The 21,039-nt window shown below is 41.4% G+C and overlaps 2 protein-coding genes across 3 annotated transcripts in view; one reads left to right on the forward strand and one right to left on the reverse strand.

The window, feature by feature from the left end:
- Nucleotides 1-6,633: 6,633 nt before the first annotated feature.
- On the reverse strand, nt 6,634-21,028 carry bcat1 (branched chain amino-acid transaminase 1, cytosolic). Of its 2 annotated transcripts, XM_082512009.1 has the most exons (11): nt 20,737-21,028; nt 20,229-20,288; nt 17,757-17,951; nt 17,325-17,435; nt 17,078-17,197; nt 16,832-16,992; nt 16,503-16,645; nt 15,844-15,929; nt 15,460-15,600; nt 12,605-12,676; nt 6,634-7,478 (listed from the first exon to the last, which is right to left on the reverse strand). In XM_082512009.1, exons 2-11 carry the CDS (start codon nt 20,256-20,258, stop codon nt 7,440-7,442), a joined length of 1,098 nt encoding a protein of 365 aa, XP_082368135.1. In that variant the 5' UTR covers nt 20,259-20,288; nt 20,737-21,028; the 3' UTR covers nt 6,634-7,439. The 2 variants fall into 2 exon arrangements, with proteins under 2 accessions (XP_082368135.1, XP_082368136.1); XM_082512010.1 differs by lacking the exons at nt 20,229-20,288; nt 20,737-21,028 and adding an exon at nt 19,551-19,712.
- The window catches only part of lrmp (lymphoid-restricted membrane protein), a 29,810-nt gene continuing 28,672 nt past the window's right edge, over nt 19,902-21,039 (forward strand). Inside the window, exon 1 of the mRNA XM_082511965.1 lies at nt 19,902-20,174. The gene's annotated coding sequence lies outside the window, so the exon portion shown is untranslated. The remainder of the gene's footprint in view (nt 20,175-21,039) is intronic.

Genomic DNA, 21,039 nt, shown 5'->3' on the forward strand with positions numbered 1-21,039 from the left:
TTTTTAAGTGCATCACAGTGCAAAATTTCCTCACACTGACAGTGAATGAAAGCAGCTTTAAATATAAGATCTTTTTATTCACCGTGCAGATAAAATGCAGACCACTTCAGAGTGTCGGGGAAACAGTGGAACTAAGATATGACAAATATATGATACAGTTATGTATATAAAGTAAAACTAAACTGAAGTGGGGCACTTTCAAACCTGAAAACGGTGCTCTGTGTTTTGTTTTGTTTTCCTGGTTTGAACAGCATGTTTCCACGGTTTTGTAATGTGTTTTCTCTGCCTTGGTGGGTGTTTCCTAAGTGTTACCAAGTCATCAGCAAACTTAAATATAGACGGAGAAAAATTAGAACAAATCCATATTTAGTGCTACTGTTCTTTAAAATGGGACCAACCCTTCTAGGTAAACTTGGCAGTGAGGTCGTTTCAGGCATCTCGGAGAACGCACCGCAGTCTCTCCATGAGTTTTAGGTTCTTCCTTCTGCCTGATTGTTATGATGTAGAAAGAAACCCCCCAGATGGGACTGCATGCTGGATAGGATGTTAAACATCTAGTGTACATATTCGACCCCTGTGTTTTCCTTCATTCAAACTCCAATTACCTGGCCATTACAAATAATGTAGAGTATAACAGCGTTAGATGCCCTTATAGTGCAGAAGGAGGTGAATGCATTAGTGGTAAAAAAAAAAAAGAGAGTGAGAGAGAGAGACTCTTGTTCAGTCCAAAATGAGACTTCAAGTGTAGTGTGACAGTGGAGCATCTCCATTACAACGCTGGTGAGAAATAAAACAGCTTTTACCACAAAGCAAATCAGGCTTTGGCGCTGAAGCTGTGTGAGTGACACTGATCTCTCTCTTTGCGTGCGTGCGTGTGTGTGTGTATGTGCCTGATCTTTATCCATCCATCCACCCATCCATCCATTTACTCTAAGCTCTTAAGCAGTGCTGCTGTTAAAAAAGTCCCCTAAAACTCTAAGCCAAGACCGATAACATGAGCGACAGGAGGATAACGCTGATGTAATGTCAGGCGCACACAACTGACACCCAGTGTTACCCTCGTGTTAACAAAACCCATCACAGTCTGTCTGTCCGTCCGTCTGAAGACGTGCTAATCTCCTCTTAATCACGAGCTCTTATTTACCAAAAAGAAAATTTTTAAATACATTTTTATTAATGCAGCAGAGAGGGAGGGTTGGAATGAGGGAGAGGAGGGTGATGGTGATAGCGGTGATGGTGATGATGATTTCGTGATTAAATGATGCCATCGTTGTGTTCGTGGATTAAGATGGGCATGGAAATAGATTAGTTCTGCAGTGGTTTTTCATCATGATTGGCAGGCCTCCAAAAACTCACTCCCTCTCCCTTTTTTTTCCATCTCTCACCCTCTCTCTTTCTGCGTCTCCCTGTGTGAGGCAGAGCTGCGTTAAGGCGCAGGTTTTGTAGACAGAGAGCACCACCAGCTGGTGGAGAAAGACGTGGCACATTTCCTCCTTTTTCTTAAGTTGAATTCAGAGCTGGGTTGAGCGGCGGGGAAATCTCTGCAAAAAGGAGAGTTGCAAAGTGTCTGCCTGAGAGGATGCAACTGAACAGAAGAGGCACCAAGCACAGGACAGGGGTGTAAAAATACCTCGGCCTAATTCTGCTCAGAGTGTCTGCATGAGTGATTGCACCTCATGTGTTTTAAAATTGGGCTTTTTGACCATTTATTTGTGTGAAGGACCGCTTACAGCAAAGACATTTGCTCTGTGCTCACTAGCTCTTTTCTCTGAGTGAAGAAAGCGCTCTGTTCTTCTACCCGTGAGAGGTTTAAGTGGTTGAGAGTTCACAAGGTCATGGTTTTGGTTGCACACTGTACATCCTGTTTCATGACTCAGGTCGCTGTTAAACTTTTCTGTACTAAATAAACAGTGTAATCCGCCCCAAACCATAACCAAAGGATCGGTTGTGCTCCCCATTAACAGTTTTGCAACTTGGCAGTCACAGTTTTTAAATTGTTTTTTTATCATGTTGATTTAAAAAAAAAGAAAAAAAAGAATTTAGGCAGCATTACTGGATCTATACAAAAGCTTTTATGTAAGAAAATCTGATTTTACAGTAAGACTAACAGACCGAGGTATGCTGGATGGTGATGCTATTGTGTTCCACCCAGCAGTACTGACAGTAGACCAGCATCTGTGCCTCTATATGGAGTCTGTGTTTGGGTAACATTAATCTCTATGTACTTTCTATGAGTTATGACTCTCTGTGAAGAAGCTGATCATCAGTTCACCTTTGCACCATCAAAACCTTCACTAAGAGTAGATGTGATATCGGCCCTGCTGATACTGTGAACATCACGCCCCAAAAATGCAAATTGCAAGGGATTAATCAGCATTAGTTTGCATTGTTTCCTCCATATAAACTGTGCAGTAAATGCATGATGTTCTTAAACACCCTTCTGCCCCTTAACACCCGTGATCAGCAGCAATTGCGCCTCTTTCTACTTCTTTACAGCAATTCTGAGAGAAAAACACTGAAGAGACACAAACAGACAACCACAATGGCACTACACACACACACACACACACACACACACACACACACACACACACACACAGAGAGTTTGATTCTAATTGGGTGACCCAAAGCCACTGATATCATCTGCCATGGTGTGAGACCACAATCGCACCCAGAGCGAGCGGCGGTGCAGATACACCGCCCCGTCGGAGGAAGACCGGAGGAGTGAGGGAAGGAGGAAGGTTAAAGAAAAGGCGAATAGAAGACAAACAGGCCTGAGATGAAGAAGGAGAAGAAGAGGGAGAACACAACAACAACGACAAAAACACATAGTGGCGCCGAGTTCATTAATTAGAATTTCAAATTGGACAAACTCAAGATGACAGCGTTGCGCTTGTCAAATCAGATCATGCCCTGGCGGGATGAGAGAGAGGGAAGGCAGAGAGAGAGAAGGAGGCATACTGCTCAGAGCCAAATACCACTCTTAGTAACTGAATGGGTGCCATCGCTCCGTCTCCCCCTTCTCTCCATTTCCTCTGATTATGCCGACTGCCTCCCCTCTGTCCTCGCGTGAATGTCACGGCTGCCTTAACGAGGAGTGACAATTAAAACATCATCACCGTCTTCAGGCTGAATGGGAGCGGCCTGCCTGGGAAACAGAGAGACAGAGAGAGAGAGAACTAAAATAAAAGAAATGAAGGAGCTACGGGGGGGGGGGGGAATACTTTAAGAAGAGAAAAGTGGAGAGATACTTTGGCAACGTACTGAACTCTGAAAGCACGAGCAGCGCCCCTGGGCTAGGACCTGCCCGAGGAGACCTATAACTAGTGACCTCCTTAAAATCAGTTTCTAAAAACACATCTTAACAGATTTGATTTGATGTGGTTTCACTTTTTATCATCCTTTTAAAAAAAAAAAAATCATTTCCCATTTACTTATAGTGTTAGTGCAGTGGTTCACATATTTACCTACTAAAAGTAAAAGTTCACCAGTTGAGCTCCAGGAGGAGACAAAACTCTTTGGGGTTGTGTCAGACATCTGGTGTAACAATCTGCCAAACCAACCATGTGGAGCTACCCACTGTGGAAGCCTTCTGAATAAGGAAGCAACCATACTGATTATTGATCTTGGTTTCTTTGCTGTCCTTCTTATCTTGTCATGTCTGGTTTATTTTTCTTTGAATTTTTTATTTTTTGCTTGTTTTTCACAGCGCTTTGGAAGCTCTGATTTTAAGAAGCTTCTATTACATGTGTGATAATGATGATGATGATTTACTGATATAACCGCAAAAAAAGAATACCATAAATTACCAGCTTGCCGCTGTTAGACACATACTATTATAAGAATCATCTGATCAGCTCAAATTAAATATAAGTGACGTAACAGCTCAGGTTTACCTTCGTCCCTTCTTAAAGCAACCACCTGTCTTAGATGTAATGTTAATGATGTTAATGAGCTTTTAGAAGCTAATTTATAACTGATGCTTACTCAACAAACTGCCTGCATTTAACAGCAATAGGAAGGAAAAGGAGGATTAGAGGATAGATGCTAAGAGATGCTCTGTGGCTACTCCACCGGTGCCATCGATTAGGCGGGCTAGACAGCGTTTGGCGTTTTTAAGTCTGTGTTTTGTGTCTGTGTGTGTACATGTGCACTCAACAGCAGCTGTGCACACTGCACACAGGGAAGGAGCTGCTGCCAAAATGAGCCATCTTCAGAAAGATCCAAAAATTGTCCAACCACCGGGCAACCCCGCACCCGCGCACACACACACACACACACACACACACACACACACACACACACACACACACACACACACACACACACACAAACTATGGGATGCACAGACAGATTATGACAGCTTAGTTTAACGACAGTTTTAATAGCACATGAATTTACTAGTGGACACAACTTACCCCCATCTTTAAGCTACCTGAATTCACGAGTGTGTGTATGCGTATGTGTGTATATGGGCACACACAAACAGATAAGCACTCTCCATTTTGATGGCTTTCTGTTATGACTCCATAATGCTAATTACTTTGGTTATGTTCCAGCTTCTTTCAGGGAGACTGTGTGTCTGTGTGTGTGCGCACAGAGGATGACAGAAAAACATTTGCATCATTAAGAATTGTCGAGGCATCTCTGTAAAGCCAGGCTCTGACATCCTGAGAGGATTCTGCACCGCCTGTCCAGAATTCCACTTGACTTTCACGTTCCCTGTATCAAACAGGACTGCCTGGACTCCACTGCTGGCTCTGGTTACTTCTGCTTTTCCTCTCTCTTTCTCTTTCTCTTTTCCTTATTCTCATTTCTCTTAGCTTTCCCTCTCTCCTCTGAGAGTGTGGGCGGCACCTACCTGCACTACGTGGCCCTCCCAGAGGTCTGCTCTAGCAACTGGCGGAATTCCAGTGGATGCACCTGCTTCCCATTTCCTCATCAGTGTGCATATAAAAGAGCTGGTTCAACATCCACTCGTCACCAGGTCGTCACAGCCATCTCAGCTTCAGGTCCTCGATCTCTCAGCTCGTTTTCCAGTCAGTCGATTCAGCTCTGTTTTCCCTTGGAGTTTCTCTGGATGCACAATCACCCTCTTATTATTACTGCCTGCCCACTTCTCACCACTCTCCAAAGAGGAAGTTAACCACCTGATGTGCTTGCTTACTTCTGAACCCACCTGTTAACTCTTTCAAATTGGCATTCCATGCTGTTATTGATCCTAAGATTGATTTTTAAACTATTTGTAAATATACAATTTAAATGGTAAATACATCTCTTTAGCTTTGTGTAATGACCCACAACATACAGCCTGGAGCATTATAGAACTACTCATGCATTAGTACTTTGTTTAAAACCATTGCACGCTGCTATAAATTCTTTAGATGTTGACTTGCATCGGCACCGCAAACGTCTCAGTGAAAAAGAAGTAGTGATTTCCAGCACACACACAGAGTATCATGTGTTCCATTCAAAGGGTCTTTCTTTGTCAAGGACAGGGTCTTTTGAATGGAACATCTTCCTCACATTGAAAATACAGAGGTGAGATGCATGTGGGACTGCATCCTTCTTCTTACACCTCATACGTTTTCCTACATATCTGCCAAACCAAGAGAGCTAGAAAGAGTTCAGTTCATTTATTAGATGTGCAAATAAAAGAAGGAAATAAGTTTTCCTTCCATGATGTGTGGTAAGACCCCATAGAGAATCTTTGAATACAGCTACGTGTTAGGTGCTGTGACGGTGAGAGACTGATGCATTTCTCGTGTTACATTAAGAACTGTGAGGCTACAGCCAGCAGCCAGTAAAACTCAGCAATTAACATATTATATCTAATTTTGATGAAGCTTTATCTTAAGGTACACATATTCACCATTAACTTGTGGCTTATAGGCATGTACATTTGTAGCTTATTTGCCCTTTATTAACCATTAGAAAACATTTATTATTATTATTGACTTATTCTTCCAAAACCAAACTCTGTGTCCTCTGAGACATTAGCTGAGTTTGCCCTTAATAACCTCCTAATCACTGCTTATTGATTATAAGAGTCAAACTGCTAGTAAGCTAGTTATGGACAAGAGCTCAATTTACAAGCTAAGTTTAAAACATGGCTAATTACACAGTATTAACAGTTTCTAGTCAGTTTCATCAGAGTAGTCTATATTTAAGTGGAACCGTTATCATGATTTCCAGTTCCATATTTTTATTTTCTATTTTTTCACCATTCAAAATATTACTCGAGTGATGTCCGCGTACTTAGATCTGTTTCCTAACTCCTATTGGAGGCGTTAATCAAACTGGATGAAACTTGCTATAAAAACTGCTGAATGTTCCAGGATTATCAATATCTATATAGCTTTTGGGTGATCTAATATATATATATATATATATATATATATATATATTAGATCACATGCATGTTATGAGCATGCGTAGGTGTATGCTGTTGACATATATGTTACGTATACCTGCACATTGGTGCTTCGTAATACATGTTGTTAAACTATTTTTTTAGTGGAATGTGTTGTCATGGTTATTTGCAAACAGGTGTTAATCAAGAGGTGACACTAATAGCGCCTGTAACTGATGTATGCTGCAAAGAAGAAGGACAATAACAATAACTATGTTCTTATTATTTATTATTCATTCTTACAGAGAGGCTGTGTTATTCATCACTGTTTGTTTTATTCAATAATATAATGAAGATAAAAAGAAAAATATCACAATTAACATACATGTCTGTGTTTTTATACATGATCGTAAAAATACACACTGCAGGCCTGCTAATGACCAATGAAAGGCCTGTAGGTGCTTTTTGGTAGTATTTCTTCATTTTCTTAAAGAGGCCTTGATGCAGTTCATCACCTGAATGGAAAAAGATGTTTCTGCACCCTGTAAGGTCAAAGCTGCTAGTGACCAAAGTAAGTTTTTCATACCACACTGTATACCTTTTTACAACCAGTTTCAATAAGCAACACTAACCAACCAGTCAGGGAAGACACCTTTGTTTCTGTTCTGTTTCTGTTCAGCTTCCTGGTTCATCATACAGAAAATGAAAATTTTACTTCCAACACAACTTTAATATGTTTAAAACATAAGCATCCTTGACAGGAATTGACTTTTAAGTTCATGTTTTTATTTTCGAGTTCAAGACATTTTGTAGCAACTTTGAAATTCTTACGCAGTCATGTGAAACTTATCAACACTGGGATGCTGGGAAGAAGTTACAGAGCAAGTCCTCATGGCGGGGATAATGTAAGTTATTGTGCAGCATTGCATGAGACGTTATCCTACTTTATTAACTACTTTGGACAGTTCTGTGTTTGTGTTAAATTTAAGTGTAAACCTAAGTAAAGGAGTCACTTATATTGCAGTTAAATTCCAAATATTGCACATACTTTACATTGCTTCACTGTGTCCAGGCTCCTTCGACACTGCTACACCATGAAAGTCCAATCACTAGGTGTGCGTCCGTACTGCAACAGAACCAAGGTCACGAAAAGGTTACGTGAAAATCTGGTCCTTTGGGGCCCGCACAGAAGAAAATTCATGCCACTAAGTACTAAACTTCTCTCGCCTCAATCTGCTTAATTGCGAGCGCAACACAAATCAAAAAATGAACTCAAATATCCGTAAGCGAATCTGCAAACTCAGCCGCCAAACGGAACACAACACAACACAGAGAAAGGAACTATAATAAAAAATCAAAACAAAATGTTCCCCAATCCGTGACAGCCGCGGAGACAAATCCAATTATTTGTGTCTCATGTTGCAAATTTGTTCTAATGGTCGAAGTGAGAAAGTAAATAAACGCCTGCGAAGGGGAAACAAAAGAATGTGATTTCTAATTAACTTGAAAGAGAAACAGCAGGGCGACTTAGTAAACCCATCTTTCATCTGCTGCCTCAGACCACTCGTTTGTTTGTTGCACAATGTTGTCTTCAAGAGGGGCGGGAGGAAGAGCGTGTGTGGGGGGCTAACACTGCACTGCTTCCCTCCAAATGAAATGTCAACAGATTTAACAGCGCTGCGGAAGGAGCGCAGCGTTTTCCAGCGTTTTGTCAATTTTATTGTTCATTAAGCTACGCACCCCCCCACCCTCCAACCCCGTCCCCTCGCCCCTCTTCCCCCAAATCCTCTTCTTCCTCCTCCTCTCGCACTTGTTCGAGGCTTCATTTGCAGCATCTTGGCTTTGAAGATCACAAAAGGCTGAGGCAATAATTGGGTTTGTGCAATTACGACAAGCTTAATGAGAGAATTCGGGAGTTTGTCTTTGCCCCTATCTGCAACTCTCCATTAGGCCAGCGACTGTCTCTACTCTGTCGACGAAGGAGGATGTTATCGCACACAAAGATGGCGATGGCGGCAGTGCATTTGTCGCACATATCACTTACAAGGCCTGGATGATGGAGAGAGGAGATATGCTAATTGACCAGCGCAGACTTGCAAATACAAACAAAAAAACAAACAGAGAGCAGAGAAAGTAAAGAGAAGAAGACAGACAGAAGGCAAGTTGAAGCGATAAACTAATCAAAGTGCTTAGAGGACATTTAGGAGACCAAGAAGACATAATATCTTTATAACACTGTAATGCAGTAGTGAGGCCTCCAATGCAAATGTAGTCAAAATAACTGATTCTGCTTTGAAAGTCCTTCAGTTTCTGCAGTCCAGAATGTCAGAACACCGAAGGATGTAGGAGATGTGATCAACAGTTAAGGTAACTGACCTTTAAGAATCATAAACCCTTAGATGACTTAATATCTCCCACACTAGTCCAGACAGCTGCCATCTTTTAGTTTGTTTGCAGGAAGTTTCATTCTGATCACTATACTGTGCACTATGTGATTTCATCAGTGGTGATAACGCATATGGGTCTATAGCTATGCAGTTGCATAGGCCAGCACTGGAGCAGTTGAGAGGCACCACCAAAGGCACAGGAGGATCAGTCCGAGTGTACACCAGCACACAGCTCATTGAAAACAAAGTGGGCCCTATGTGACCCTCAGTGTAAAATGAGTACAAGTGCAGAAGTAAAAGTGCAAGAGCACAACAAAGTAGCAGCCACGAGTAGTAGACGTAGTAGTAGACGACGATCTCGAAGGAGAAGTTCAAGTCAGATGCTGGGTGGCTATGGTTCTGGAGGTAAAGCATGTCATCTGCTAAATGGAAGCCTGGTTGCTCCAATCTGAATGCCAAAGTATCCATAGGCAAGAGTAAAGTGCCAAATAAGACCCAGTCCATTTAAGATTTTTAATTTATTGGTAGAAGCCACTGAATTTTATAATACCGCCTCCTGTAGTTTCACATCCAGCACACAGAAAACATGCAGAAATGTTTTATTTATTTTGGTTTTTTAATTTATCTGCTGTACCACTGAAGACATTCTCTGTTATGATTACGCCCATGTCTTGTCTGTCCCTGCCTGTTCTGTTTCTTATATTCCATTTTCATTTCTGAAATTGCACATCTTCGACTACTTTCACTTTGTTATAGTGACTCTCACCAGAGATGTGAGTGAAGGAGTTGAGGAAGAGACGGGAGTCAAGTCAACTGGCACTTAATATGAGACATCTGTCCTTTGGAGCCTCTTTTTAAAGCGATGTCAGTCAAATATTATATGTGTCACAACTGCATCATAGATTTTTTTGGTTGGAGCTCAAACAAAACACATTACTGCTGGGATTGGTTTACGGGTCACAGTCAAGAGGATGGAGAACAGAGGAGATGAGGAAGCAAATTAGAGAAGTGAGATAACCTTTTCTCTTTTGTTACTGCTTGATGTCACTTTCTGTTTAACTTGGTAGTGTTGTGTTTATTGGAGCGCTTCCTGTTTTTCTGATTCCCAGACTGTTTCCCCTGTTTCCTATTAGCTACTAATGTGTCAGTTTACCCTCCACCTGCCTGCCTGCTTGTGTCTTGGAGTTGTTCCCAGTTGCTTCCCTTTTGGTTTGCTCTCATTAATTATCACCCATTCGGATCATTGATTTTTCTCTGTTATAAATACTTTGCCTGGACTTTTATTAGACTCATCCTGCTACTTCCCTGCAGGGGCATTAATTGTTTTTTTTCTCTCCATTCAAGCTCATTATAGTTTCATTTGCTACCTGCCTCCCTATTTGCTTTTTCCTTACGAGTGTAAACTGACACATACAACTGGTTCTGAAGCCTATTCATAGATTAATTCAAATATCCTAGACTAAGCCTTATGATTTTAAATGCCTTTTTTAAAGCCTAGTTATCTAAAGTAATGGACAGTGCAGAAGAGAGGAAGAGAGTGCAGACAGGGTGGAGACGAGTGTCAGGAGAAAGATGGCAACAAGAGTGAAAGGGAAGGTTTACATGATGGTAGTGAGACCTGCTATGATGTATAGTTTGGAGATGGTGGCACTAACAAAAAGCCAGGGGGCCAAGCTAGATGTGGAAGAGTTGATTTTCCCTGGGACAGACAAGACAGGACAAGAAATGAGTGCATTAAAGAGACAGCTCAGATTGATTGGTTTGGAGACAAAAAAAACCAAGACTGAGATAGTTTGGACATGTGCAGAGGAGGGATAATGGAATACTGGACAAAAGATGTTGAAAATGGAGCTGCCAAGCAAGAGGAAAAGACGAAGAGGAAGATTCATAGGGTGAGATGGAGCAAGATGATACCCTGTGAGAGAGCCAAGAGAGCTTTAGGCCTATTTAGACCTCAAGCTGCATCACATTGTGTATGGAGAATAGCTTTGATACTAAACATACACTATATTACCAAATCATTGAATTCAGGTGTTCCAATCATTCCCACAGGCGTATAAACCTTCCAGTCATGAACTGTCCTCGCTACAAAATGTTCCACAGTGGAAGTGATTGGGAATGACAGCATCTCAGCCAGAAGTGGTAGGACAAGTAAAATCACAGAAGCACATAGTGTGCAGAGGTCGCTGACTTTCTGCAGTCAGTCGCTACAGACCTCCAAACTTCATGTGGCCTTCAGACTAGCTTCATGGAATGGGCTTCCATGGCTGAGCAGCCGCATCCAAGCCTTACCTCACTAAGTGCATTGGAAAGTGATGGATGCAATGGTGTAAAGCAGAGGACTATAGACCAGTGGAGACGTGCTCCCTGGAGCGATGAATCACACTTCTCCTTCAGGCAATCTGAGTTTGGCGGCTGCCAGGAGAATGGTACTCACCTGACTGCATTGTGCAAAGTGAAGGGGGACTATGGTGTGGGGCTGTTTTTCGGGAGTTGGGCCTGACTCCTTAGTTGAAATGAACTCTTAATGCTTCAGCATTCCAAGAAATGTTGGACATTTTTTTCCAAGCTTTGTGGGAACAGTTTGGAGATGGTCCAACATGACTGTGGACAATTGCACAAAGCAAGCTCCATAAAGACATGGATGAGCCAGTTTGGGCTGAAAGAACTTGACTGGCTTGCACAGAGTCCTGACCTCAGTCTAACAGAACACTTCTGGGATGAATTAGACTGAAGACTGCAAGCCAGGCTTTCTCGCCTAACTTTAGGGGCTGAGATCAAAAATGTGCTTCTGTAAAAATGGTCAAAAGTTCCCATAAACACACTCAACCGGCTGCAAAGGGTGGGCCAACATCATGTGAAAACTAAGAATAGGATGTTACTTAAGTTCATATGTATGTGAAGGCAGACCAGCAAATACCTTTGGCTATATACTGTACGTCAGTTTGTTTCTATAACATGTAGGATGTTGAGGTCATCTGTTAAGCATGCACAGGTACATTTCAGTTGAAAACACTGTTTGAGGACAAAATGCACTGTGCTGAGAACTAACAAGGAACTAAAGTAAGGATCACACTCAAGCTCATATCGCTGCTAATAGGCTCATTGCACAGCACAATAACAGAAAGAAGGCAATACACAACAGCCTCATTAACACAAATCTAGCCTTCAGCAAAGCATATTATGAATCTCTTTAAACCTGCAGTGCTGAGTAGACTTTAAATGTGACCTGATTATAGGCCATGTACAATATTACCAAGTCATTACTCATTACTTAATGAGATATTTCACTTATTATGTACTTACAGCAAAATAATGGAATCGGTGGGTGTATGATAAATAACGACCGACGGGGGTTTGTTCAAAAAATAACAGTTTAATAGTTTTATCTCAATGACTTACATAATAACCACTCAGATAACTGTTCTGTAATGCAATTATGGAGATGCAAGATAAGTGAATATTTGGAGGGAATATTTGTTTTTAATAGGTCTTGCCTTTCATCAGCCACATTAATCATTTAATTTAGTAACATTTCCATTTATTTGCCTTTTTTCCAGCGAAACCTTTTAGTTGTTGTCTACCAAAAGTGAGTAACTAACAAGCCAGGCCTGTGACAAATTATAACACTGCTGTCATTTAGCCAAGTAAATCCAGCTCCCATCTTTTATTTTGTAGGATACTGCTCAAGTTAGAGTGTTTCGCATTACTGAAGGCTTTATTCAAAGTAATTTAATAATACTTGAGAGAAGAATCCTTGGGGTAAAAGGAGTGTAAAGAACATAAATGTTCAATCAGCTGTTACTAAGCTCGAGCAGGCATCTGTGGGAAAACAGTGTCAGCATATGTGTGGGCATCCACCTACCTGTATATCCGTGAGTTCTTTTGTGAGCCGTGATGTCACTGACTGCTTATCTCGACAGGGGATATGCAAGTTCTAAAACACACAGTTTTAATAATTTTATTGTCTCTGCAAATCAACTTGTTGTAAAATAAGTTTAGAGAAAAGGGTGAACATTAAGTGAGCAGATGGAGTTAACGCAAGAGGCCACAGGGTTCTGGTCACAGGATACCATGAGCCTCATTATTCAAAGCAATCCCTATAAGTATTAAAGTATGCTATTTTCATATTAAACCATTAATCAAATACAGATGGTGGAGCAGGCTTTTTTCCTTACATTATAATTTCTTAAAGGGAAATGTAATCACAAAATGTATATTTCTTTAAGCTGTGATTAAGCAGAATGTGACATGGCAAAACTTTTTGCAAAGTGATGCGCTGTATACTCACTGGCCACTTTATTAGATATACTTATTCAACAGCTCATCCCCACGTTGACATGCTAAAGCTCAAAGTGAGCATCAGGATGGAGGAAAAAAGGCCATTTAAGGAAATTTGCCATCATTATTGGTGCGTTTCAGAGAATGCTGATCTACTGGGATTTTTCCACACAACCAACTCTGGGGTTTACAGGAAATCATCTGAAAAAATGAAAATATCCACTGAGCCGTAGTTCTCTGGGGGTAAATGCCTTGTTGATGTCAGGGGTTGCAGGAGAATGGTCAGATTGCTTTGAGCTGGTACGAAGGCAACAGTGACAAAAAACTGCTTGTTCCAACCATGATATGCAAAAGAGCATGTCGAGCCTTGAACCAGATGCTGCAGCAGCAGAAGACCACAGCAGGTGCCAGACTTATCAGTTAAGAAATTACTGGTGACCGCCCGCAGTGCTGGTCAAGTTACTTGAACATAGTAATTACATAGTGAGTAATTACTGATTTCTTTTTCAAGAAAGTAATCCAGTTACTTTGTTCAAATGAAATCAAATTAAAATTCAAACCTATTTTCTGCATATTCCAGCATATAAAATAAAATAATGTTTTGTGTTTACACTCACTCTTTCAAATAGATGCAAGTAAAACACAGCAAACAATAAATAAAATCAAAGACTCAGCGGCACTAAGTCCTGTTGCTCTTAAATCTATTGTCAGCTGTTTAGCAGGAGTGGGATGGGTGGAGGTTTGTGCTGTGCCGCAGTGGTCATGTCAGTGGGGGGATCCGGGGGTTTCTCTGTGAATGTCACATTCCCGTGGCAGCGTGCTCGGTGCTTGTTCAGATTTAAAGTTTCATTTTTCACTGTCGAAAGACGTTTTCTTCCCACGCAGAGCGTACAGCAGACGTCAGTGTTTTTAGTCACTTTTTACGGAATCAAACTCAAATTAATATAAGTACGTCCAAGCTTTAAACGCTGCATGGTCGTACTCTCTCCTGCACTCCATAATATCCACTGTTGATCTGCACACGTCTGTTGCTGCCACGGATGTCGCGCTCGGACGTCATTGTCATGAGACACTCTCACACACAAAATCACGGTTTACTGATGCAGTAACGCAGCGTGCTTATGGGAAACTAACAGTAATCTAATTACTTTTTTTTGCAATAGTAATACCTTACTTTACTCATTACTTGAAAAAAGTAATCAGATTACAGTAACATGTTACTTTTAACACATTACTGGTAGATTCACCAATGGCATCATTTTAGAAATCCTACGTTCCTTCATTCTTGAATTATCAGATTCAAAAGATTTCAGTAAACTTTTGAAAACTTGACCTCTGACCTTGAAGTCACTGAGATTCGAACTCGTTCAAGATTTTTAGTGGCTGCACCGTTGCTCCGGTCTCAAAATTATCTTGTGCAAAGCGTCCTTGGGTTTCTTGAAAACCGCCATACAAATCTAAGTTATTATAATTGTTATTATAATCACAAACTTGGGTTCCATGCCGCCCACTTGCCCGATGAGGTAACAAAAATACCCCATCAAATTTTACAGCTGAGCAGTAAAAGGGAAACTGAGGCTACAATTTGCATGGGCTAAAACAAAAACATAAAACAGAAGACTGGAAAAATGTCGTTAGGTGGTAGAGTCAGAACAAAATGAAACTGTGGATCCATCCTGTCTGTGGTGTAACAGTGTGGAGGATATGTTTTAGAACATACTGAACTCCTTAGTACCAACTAAGCATCATTTAAGTACCACTGCCTACCTGAGCACTGTTGCTGACTGTCTCTTTGCCTTTATGTCCACAGTGTATCCACCAACTAATGGCTGCTTCCATCAGGATAACATTCCCTGTCACAAAACTCAAATCATGTCAAATTGGCTTCTTGAACATGACGATGAGTTCACTGTTCAACCAAGCCTCCACATTCACAGATCTCAGTGCCTTTTCGATGTGGTGATACAGGAGATTCCCATCACAGATGTGCAGCCGACAAATCTGCAACAGCTATGTTATGCTACTTGTTGAATTGTTGAATCTGTGCCAAAAAGAATTAACGCAGTTCTCAAGGTAAACCTGAAGGAAGAACTAGTAAGATGTACCTAATAAAGTGGCTAGTGAGTGTAAGAATACCAAGTTAGCTAAACTTGCTATTTAGCCCAAGATTCCCAGGAGTCCCAGGATTTTATGATCACACTTCACTGGTGGTTATCATTAAATACTGTTAGTATATTCAACTAACATTTTTAAAACTATAGCATTTGCTGCAAAATTTGAATAAAGTGAAATATCTTTAACAAAAACACGTATCAGTATCTTTAGTGATCCACACTACAGTACATTAAGTGTATATACACTTAATGTATGATTGGATTTAATGTATATAAATTAGTTTCAGACAGGAAACATGTTGTTTGTCCCTCATGCCTACAGTACCTCTCCCAGGTAGACAATGTGTCCAATAGGGCAGATCATGCAGGCAGTCCCGCTGCCAAACATCTCTTTGACCCGCTGCTGTTTGAGAGCACAGCATAGCTGGCTCATGGTGAGGTAGCGCTCTGTCACTTTAAACTCACCCTGAAAAAAACAGAACAGCAATCTTTTGAAAATGTGTTCATGCACTGTAACCTTTGAGATATGTCATCAGCATCTGTTGTGCTGCTGTTGTTAAAAGTGTGTTCATCTGTCCATCAAACAATAGAGAGTCAGGCATGCAGCTACTGATATCAAACCAACTTCACAGATTACATGAAATTTTACACAGGAAATCTCATTTTCTTTTAAAAATATGCACATCTGGACTCTATGTGTGTCTGTTACCCATTTCCTGGTTAGTTCGAGGATGCTCCGTCGAGTAATGCCTGGGAGAATGATGCCATCCAGAGGTGGAGTTGCAAGCTCCTCCTCTATTAGAAAAAGAAAAACATTATTTGATATAATAAAAAATAAAAGAAATATGAGGTTTTTTGGCAATATTTTCTCACTGTTGTTATGGATAGACTGTATATTAAAAGATAACCTTGTACCCTTTGATGTAAAACCTGGTTTTGTGGACTGTTATGAAGCCTCAACCTAAGAGCAGTTCCACTTCCTGTTAGACCCACTGTACAAAAATGGTTGAAATTGAGCAATTTACAAAATGGACACATTAGTAAAGAAGGTTTAAAACTAGCAACAAAAACCATAAACACATCAGAAAAGTGTTTACTGAGGCAATAAATCAAGTGACTAGCAGTGTAGTTTCCTCACAGCCATCCAAAGAGCTTTAAGTTCTTTCTTTGACTAGAAAGGTCACCACTTCCTGCTTATTAGACAGACGTAGGTTTATGTCCATCGTTTCTATACAGTGCTTTAAACCTACATTATTTCTAATGACCAGCAGGGGGTGACTTTTGTGTGTAATTCTGCCATACCAAACATACGGAGCCCCTGAAAGTAGCGTCATCGTTATTAAGATACAGTCTCTGCAACTGACCAACCTCCATCCTGATTGATCCAGTGCAGGAAAATATTCATAGTTCCTGCCTCAGTTATCTGGTGGTCCTGTCCATACAGCCAGAGCACCTGCTGACACCCGTAATCATCTGCTTCGTACTGGGCAAACAGGGAGCATCCATAGTTCCTGTGGAAATCCAAAGTAAGATCATTAGGATACACCTGTAAAAAAAAGACTTGATCGTTCTGCGTGTTATACATACCCACACTGTAAAATCTTAATTACCAAATCAAACTAAGTCTTATATCAGAGTGCCATGGCTGATATCTTAGGAAATTTAAGCAAGCTTTCATGCAGTATGCATCTACCCACCCTCCCATCTTGCAATCTCCAGTTCCTCCTTTCCAGGCCCGTGTGTATTTTGGGTCAGCCCACAGGGAGATGGCATCTGCCTCAGAGTTGAAATAAGAGCCAGCTTGACACAAGATCACATACAGCAAGGCACGGCCAGGCCGCTTTACGCCCAGAGAAGGCTGCCATAAACACATTAAGGAAATTAAATTGTTTTTCAGTTTTAGAAAACATTCGCCCCCACAAGAACGTCACCATCCTCCTCACCTCAGTGCTAATAAATGTTGGCCTTATGTACAGACTTGCTGAGTCTGATTGAGGAACCCAGTCCTGGTCAATCTCTACCAATCTCCTGATACACTCCAGCAACTCTGTCTGATCAAAGGCCTGGAGGAGTGAGACAACAAAAGACAGAGGGCGATAGCAAAAACCTATTCATCATTGTTTTTCCCCAGCTCATTCGTTCATTTATTCCCACATTAAGCCCCTTTGTTTTTCTCTACATCCATCTTACAGGCAGACAAGCTCTCTTGGCAGAGTCAGCCATGCGGCTCATGTTGAGCATCGGTCGGAAGAGACGCAGTCGGCTGTCATCTCCGCGGTATACCTTGAAGCCTTCAAACAGCTATTGAGAATACAGAGAACATTGAAAATACTGAATTCTCTTTAACCCTGATGGCTTTTTAACCACACATTCAAACTGTAAACTGAAATAATGCCAACAGCTTTATTCTGTTAGTATATGCATTTATTTTACTGCAGTACAGATTAATTGTGTGCTATTGTCCATTAGTCAGAATTTTACAAATTTTATCTTTACTCAGTACCAAATTAAAATAGGTGTTAAAAACAGCCTGGTATAACGTAAATAAGAATTTGAAATGTGAATCATGCAAAGCTACTCTAGTAAAGCTCATAAATTAAAATAAGGAGGGGTTTGGTGTACCTGAATGCCATAATGTAGTGAGGAACAGGCTGGGTGGAGGGAAAGATTTGTGAACGGCCTGATGAACGGGGCTTGCCAGCCCTCAGTCACGCTCCACTCGACAGTCAGCATGTGGTCAGTGAAGACAGTCCCGAAGTCAACCACATGTGGCTTGGTTTTTAGAGCTGGGGACAGCTGAACAGCCAGGTCAACTGCCTGGTTAAAAACACAGAGCAGAATTATTATTATTTCTTTTTTAAAATAAAGGGATGCATGAATCTGAATCCAAGCTGTGTTAACATTTACGTTTGCGATCACATTTCACCAACTGATCCACTAATCAGGGAAAAGCGCTCCCTGCAAAGTCTCATGAGCGCACTTTCTGATCATAAGCATATAATCTGCATGCTGTGGCTTTCTTTGCAATCCTCACCTCTCCTCACAGACAAATGCAGCACATTAAATCATGTTATATAGAAAATAAAGTACTCCTTGTGTCATGCTTCATTAGTGATACAAAACAACAGGACGATGCAGTATCTAGCACACAGCTGCACCATTTTTGCACTGTTCATTTTGAAGTTGACCTTTGTGACCCTGCCCACAACAACTGGTGCTCCTACCTAAATGCTGGCTCTCATTTGGCTATTAAAGTATTTTCAGTGGCTTTGAAGCATTTATGTCACGACACTGGAATGCAGGTGCCGTCATCAGTGCACCGCATCTGGAATAGCCCGATTTTGGTAACAGACATTGATTGTCTCTGAGACCCACTGTGTTCATAAACAGGCCGTGGCTATGCTTTGCTACCATGCTAGACCATATTACCCCATCCATGTTTGGCCACCAGGGGTTGTTGTAACACCAACATCGATACAAGGTAATTCAAGAACTGGACAGTTAACCTCCAGTGATATGGCTTTATAATTAAATCAGTGGGACTGGAACACACAAATGAGAACTGCATTCAAAAGCAAAGCAATATTTATCCCCCTAGAAGCTCTCTGTCTCAACTAGACCACCCAGAGGTCAAAGATCAGTGGGTTAAGTATGAAACAGAACAGCATCAAATTAACACTGACGCCTTGAATATGAGTCATCCAGTCTCTGAGTCCGTGATGTCACCAAGCTACCTCTGTGTTGCTGCAGTGACAGCAGGTTGAGAGAGATGTGAAAGATTTATCAAGAACTATGTGAAAAAAAGGAACAGTTGGGAGTGCTGTCCTTTCCTGCTGTTCAGCAAGACGGAATAATGTGATCCTTCTTTTGAAGAGACACTTCCTGCTGGCCAGCAGTCAGTTGTGTGTTGGAATTGGCCAGGATTAGATCGGCACTTTATCCACTCCCTTCTGGTGCAGACGGTTACTTGCGCCATAATCCCAGATTACAGTTCCGGTGGCTAGTGGTGAGTGACCGCAGTACGAGCACTGCGTGAAATTGATTAGAGGAGTGCAGTTATTCTGTTTTTCAATCATTCTGAACATAAATACACAAATGTGATGCACGTCTTCTCTGCAGACAAACCAAAGTATTAGCTCCTATGTCGCACACCTTCACAGAACAGCACCGGAACGCAGTGGTAGTTTTAGAATGTGACAGTATGCACCGTCCTCAGAATGAGCCATAATCCTTCTTCACTGCTATCTGCATCCAGCCAGTGTTCGGCTGGGATTAAATGGCTATAAATATGAATGTATCTGAGTGTCTACAATGTGCAAGAAGAAGAAAGAAGGCAGCACAGGGCGTCTGACCTGGGTACTCCCACTACAAGGCAAATTGAGTCCCTTCATGTGAGGTGCCTTTCAAATATCTGACCTGTCAGAAAATAAGAGGTTTCAGGATAGAACCGATGGAGACGCTCAGGTACCAAACATACAGGTCAAACTGCAACACATAACTCCAACTTTACATTTCTTTCAATGGAAGTGAAAGTTGGCAGACATCTCCAAGCCCGGGCCAGTGTGCGTCTGCACATGTCCACCCTAATCTCTACCTGAGCCTGCTATCTACTGCTCAGGTGGTCAGGGTCAGAAAACAAGCAAAGCCCCAGCTACTTAGCGTGAGCTGGGAAAGTGGATTCTGCTGAGCAGGCTGCACTTGTGACAAGAACCAGAATGCACTACATATCCCCCCCCCTCCCTCCTCTTTCTCCCTTCTCTAAAAATGGCAGCATCATCAAAAGAAAAGGCTTACTCGGGTTGACAACAAATGGACTTCTTTAAGTGCTGGGATTTGTTGGGATTCGTTTTTCAAGTGTTCGTCGTCACAATATGAACGCCGGTTCATGACTGACTCTCAAGGCCTTTCGGTGCTGCCCTTGGCAACATGAAGAAAAGCAGCGGAACCGGAGTATCTACTCTGTAGGGGAACGGGGAAGATTTTTAGGTGCTGAGAAGCCGAGGAATCACCAAGATGCTACACCTGGAGCTGCTACTGAGGGTAGGTGTCTTTAAGACATTGATAGAATTCAGACACATGAATTTGATTCATTACCTTGAAGCTCTGAGTACTGTCGTCAGCCATTCGGGTGGTGGCTCGGTCGCAGATGCGTCCCTGAAAACAGTGACAACAATCTAAACAATATCAAGATGGCAATAAAAATCAACAGCATACAAATGTGTCTGGATTGTACAAGTTTTTATTCATATAACCTGGGAAAGTTGCTTTAGTCAGGGGGAGCAATAAACCCCCTTTCACATTACTAATTAAAGTGGCTTGTTTTGATATATAATGTACTGGACTCTTATTTCTACTGAACAACATCATCAGAGCTGCTGACTGTGTGAGTTTGTGTTATACTGTATATTGCGACATTTCTCTTTAAAATAATTAGCTGAGTGTGAAATGCTGATATTGTCACTGCAACTCTTTGTGTTTGTCACACTTGGTTAAGAGGTGGGATTACAGGAAATAGAGATGAGATAGGAAATGTGCTTACTACCAGACTAAAGAACAAACATGGTCACTGACATTTAACAGTGCTTTAATAGTGATACGTTACCTTGAGAGAGGAGACGTCACACCTGAGGTCGCTGTGATGGCAGTGAAGCCGGCACTAGACCTCCAAGTTGTACTTGTTAAACCGCTTACACTTAATCTCTCGAATTGAAACCAGTCCCATAACTGAGTTGTACTGGCAACAAAAATCAAATGAACCCACCTTGTGTTACAGGCAGGAAATAAGTCTCTTTCTCTCTTTCTATTCTCTTTATTTGACCTGTTCTATTTTATTGTATTGGTAATGGAAATAAGGTTATAGGACTGTGTCTGAGTGTGGAGGGGAGTAGGCTTGTGGGACACAATT

Source organism: Aulonocara stuartgranti (assembly GCF_965226115.1).
Source record: "Aulonocara stuartgranti genome assembly, chromosome: 17".
Lineage (NCBI taxonomy): Eukaryota > Metazoa > Chordata > Actinopteri > Cichliformes > Cichlidae > Aulonocara > Aulonocara stuartgranti.

Excerpts from the sequence above, each read along its gene's own strand:
- bcat1 (XM_082512009.1), bottom strand. The coding sequence starts at position 20,258 with ATGGCTGACGACAGTACTCAGAGCTTCAAG. Across the intron at positions 17,436-17,756 it reads CACTACATTATGGCATTCAG|CTGTTTGAAGGCTTCAAGGT; the intron begins GTACACCAAACC and ends TATTCTCAATAG. Across the intron at positions 12,677-15,459 it reads ACATTGTCTACCTGGGAGAG|AACTTGCATATCCCCTGTCG; the intron begins GTACTGTAGGCA and ends TGTGTGTTTTAG.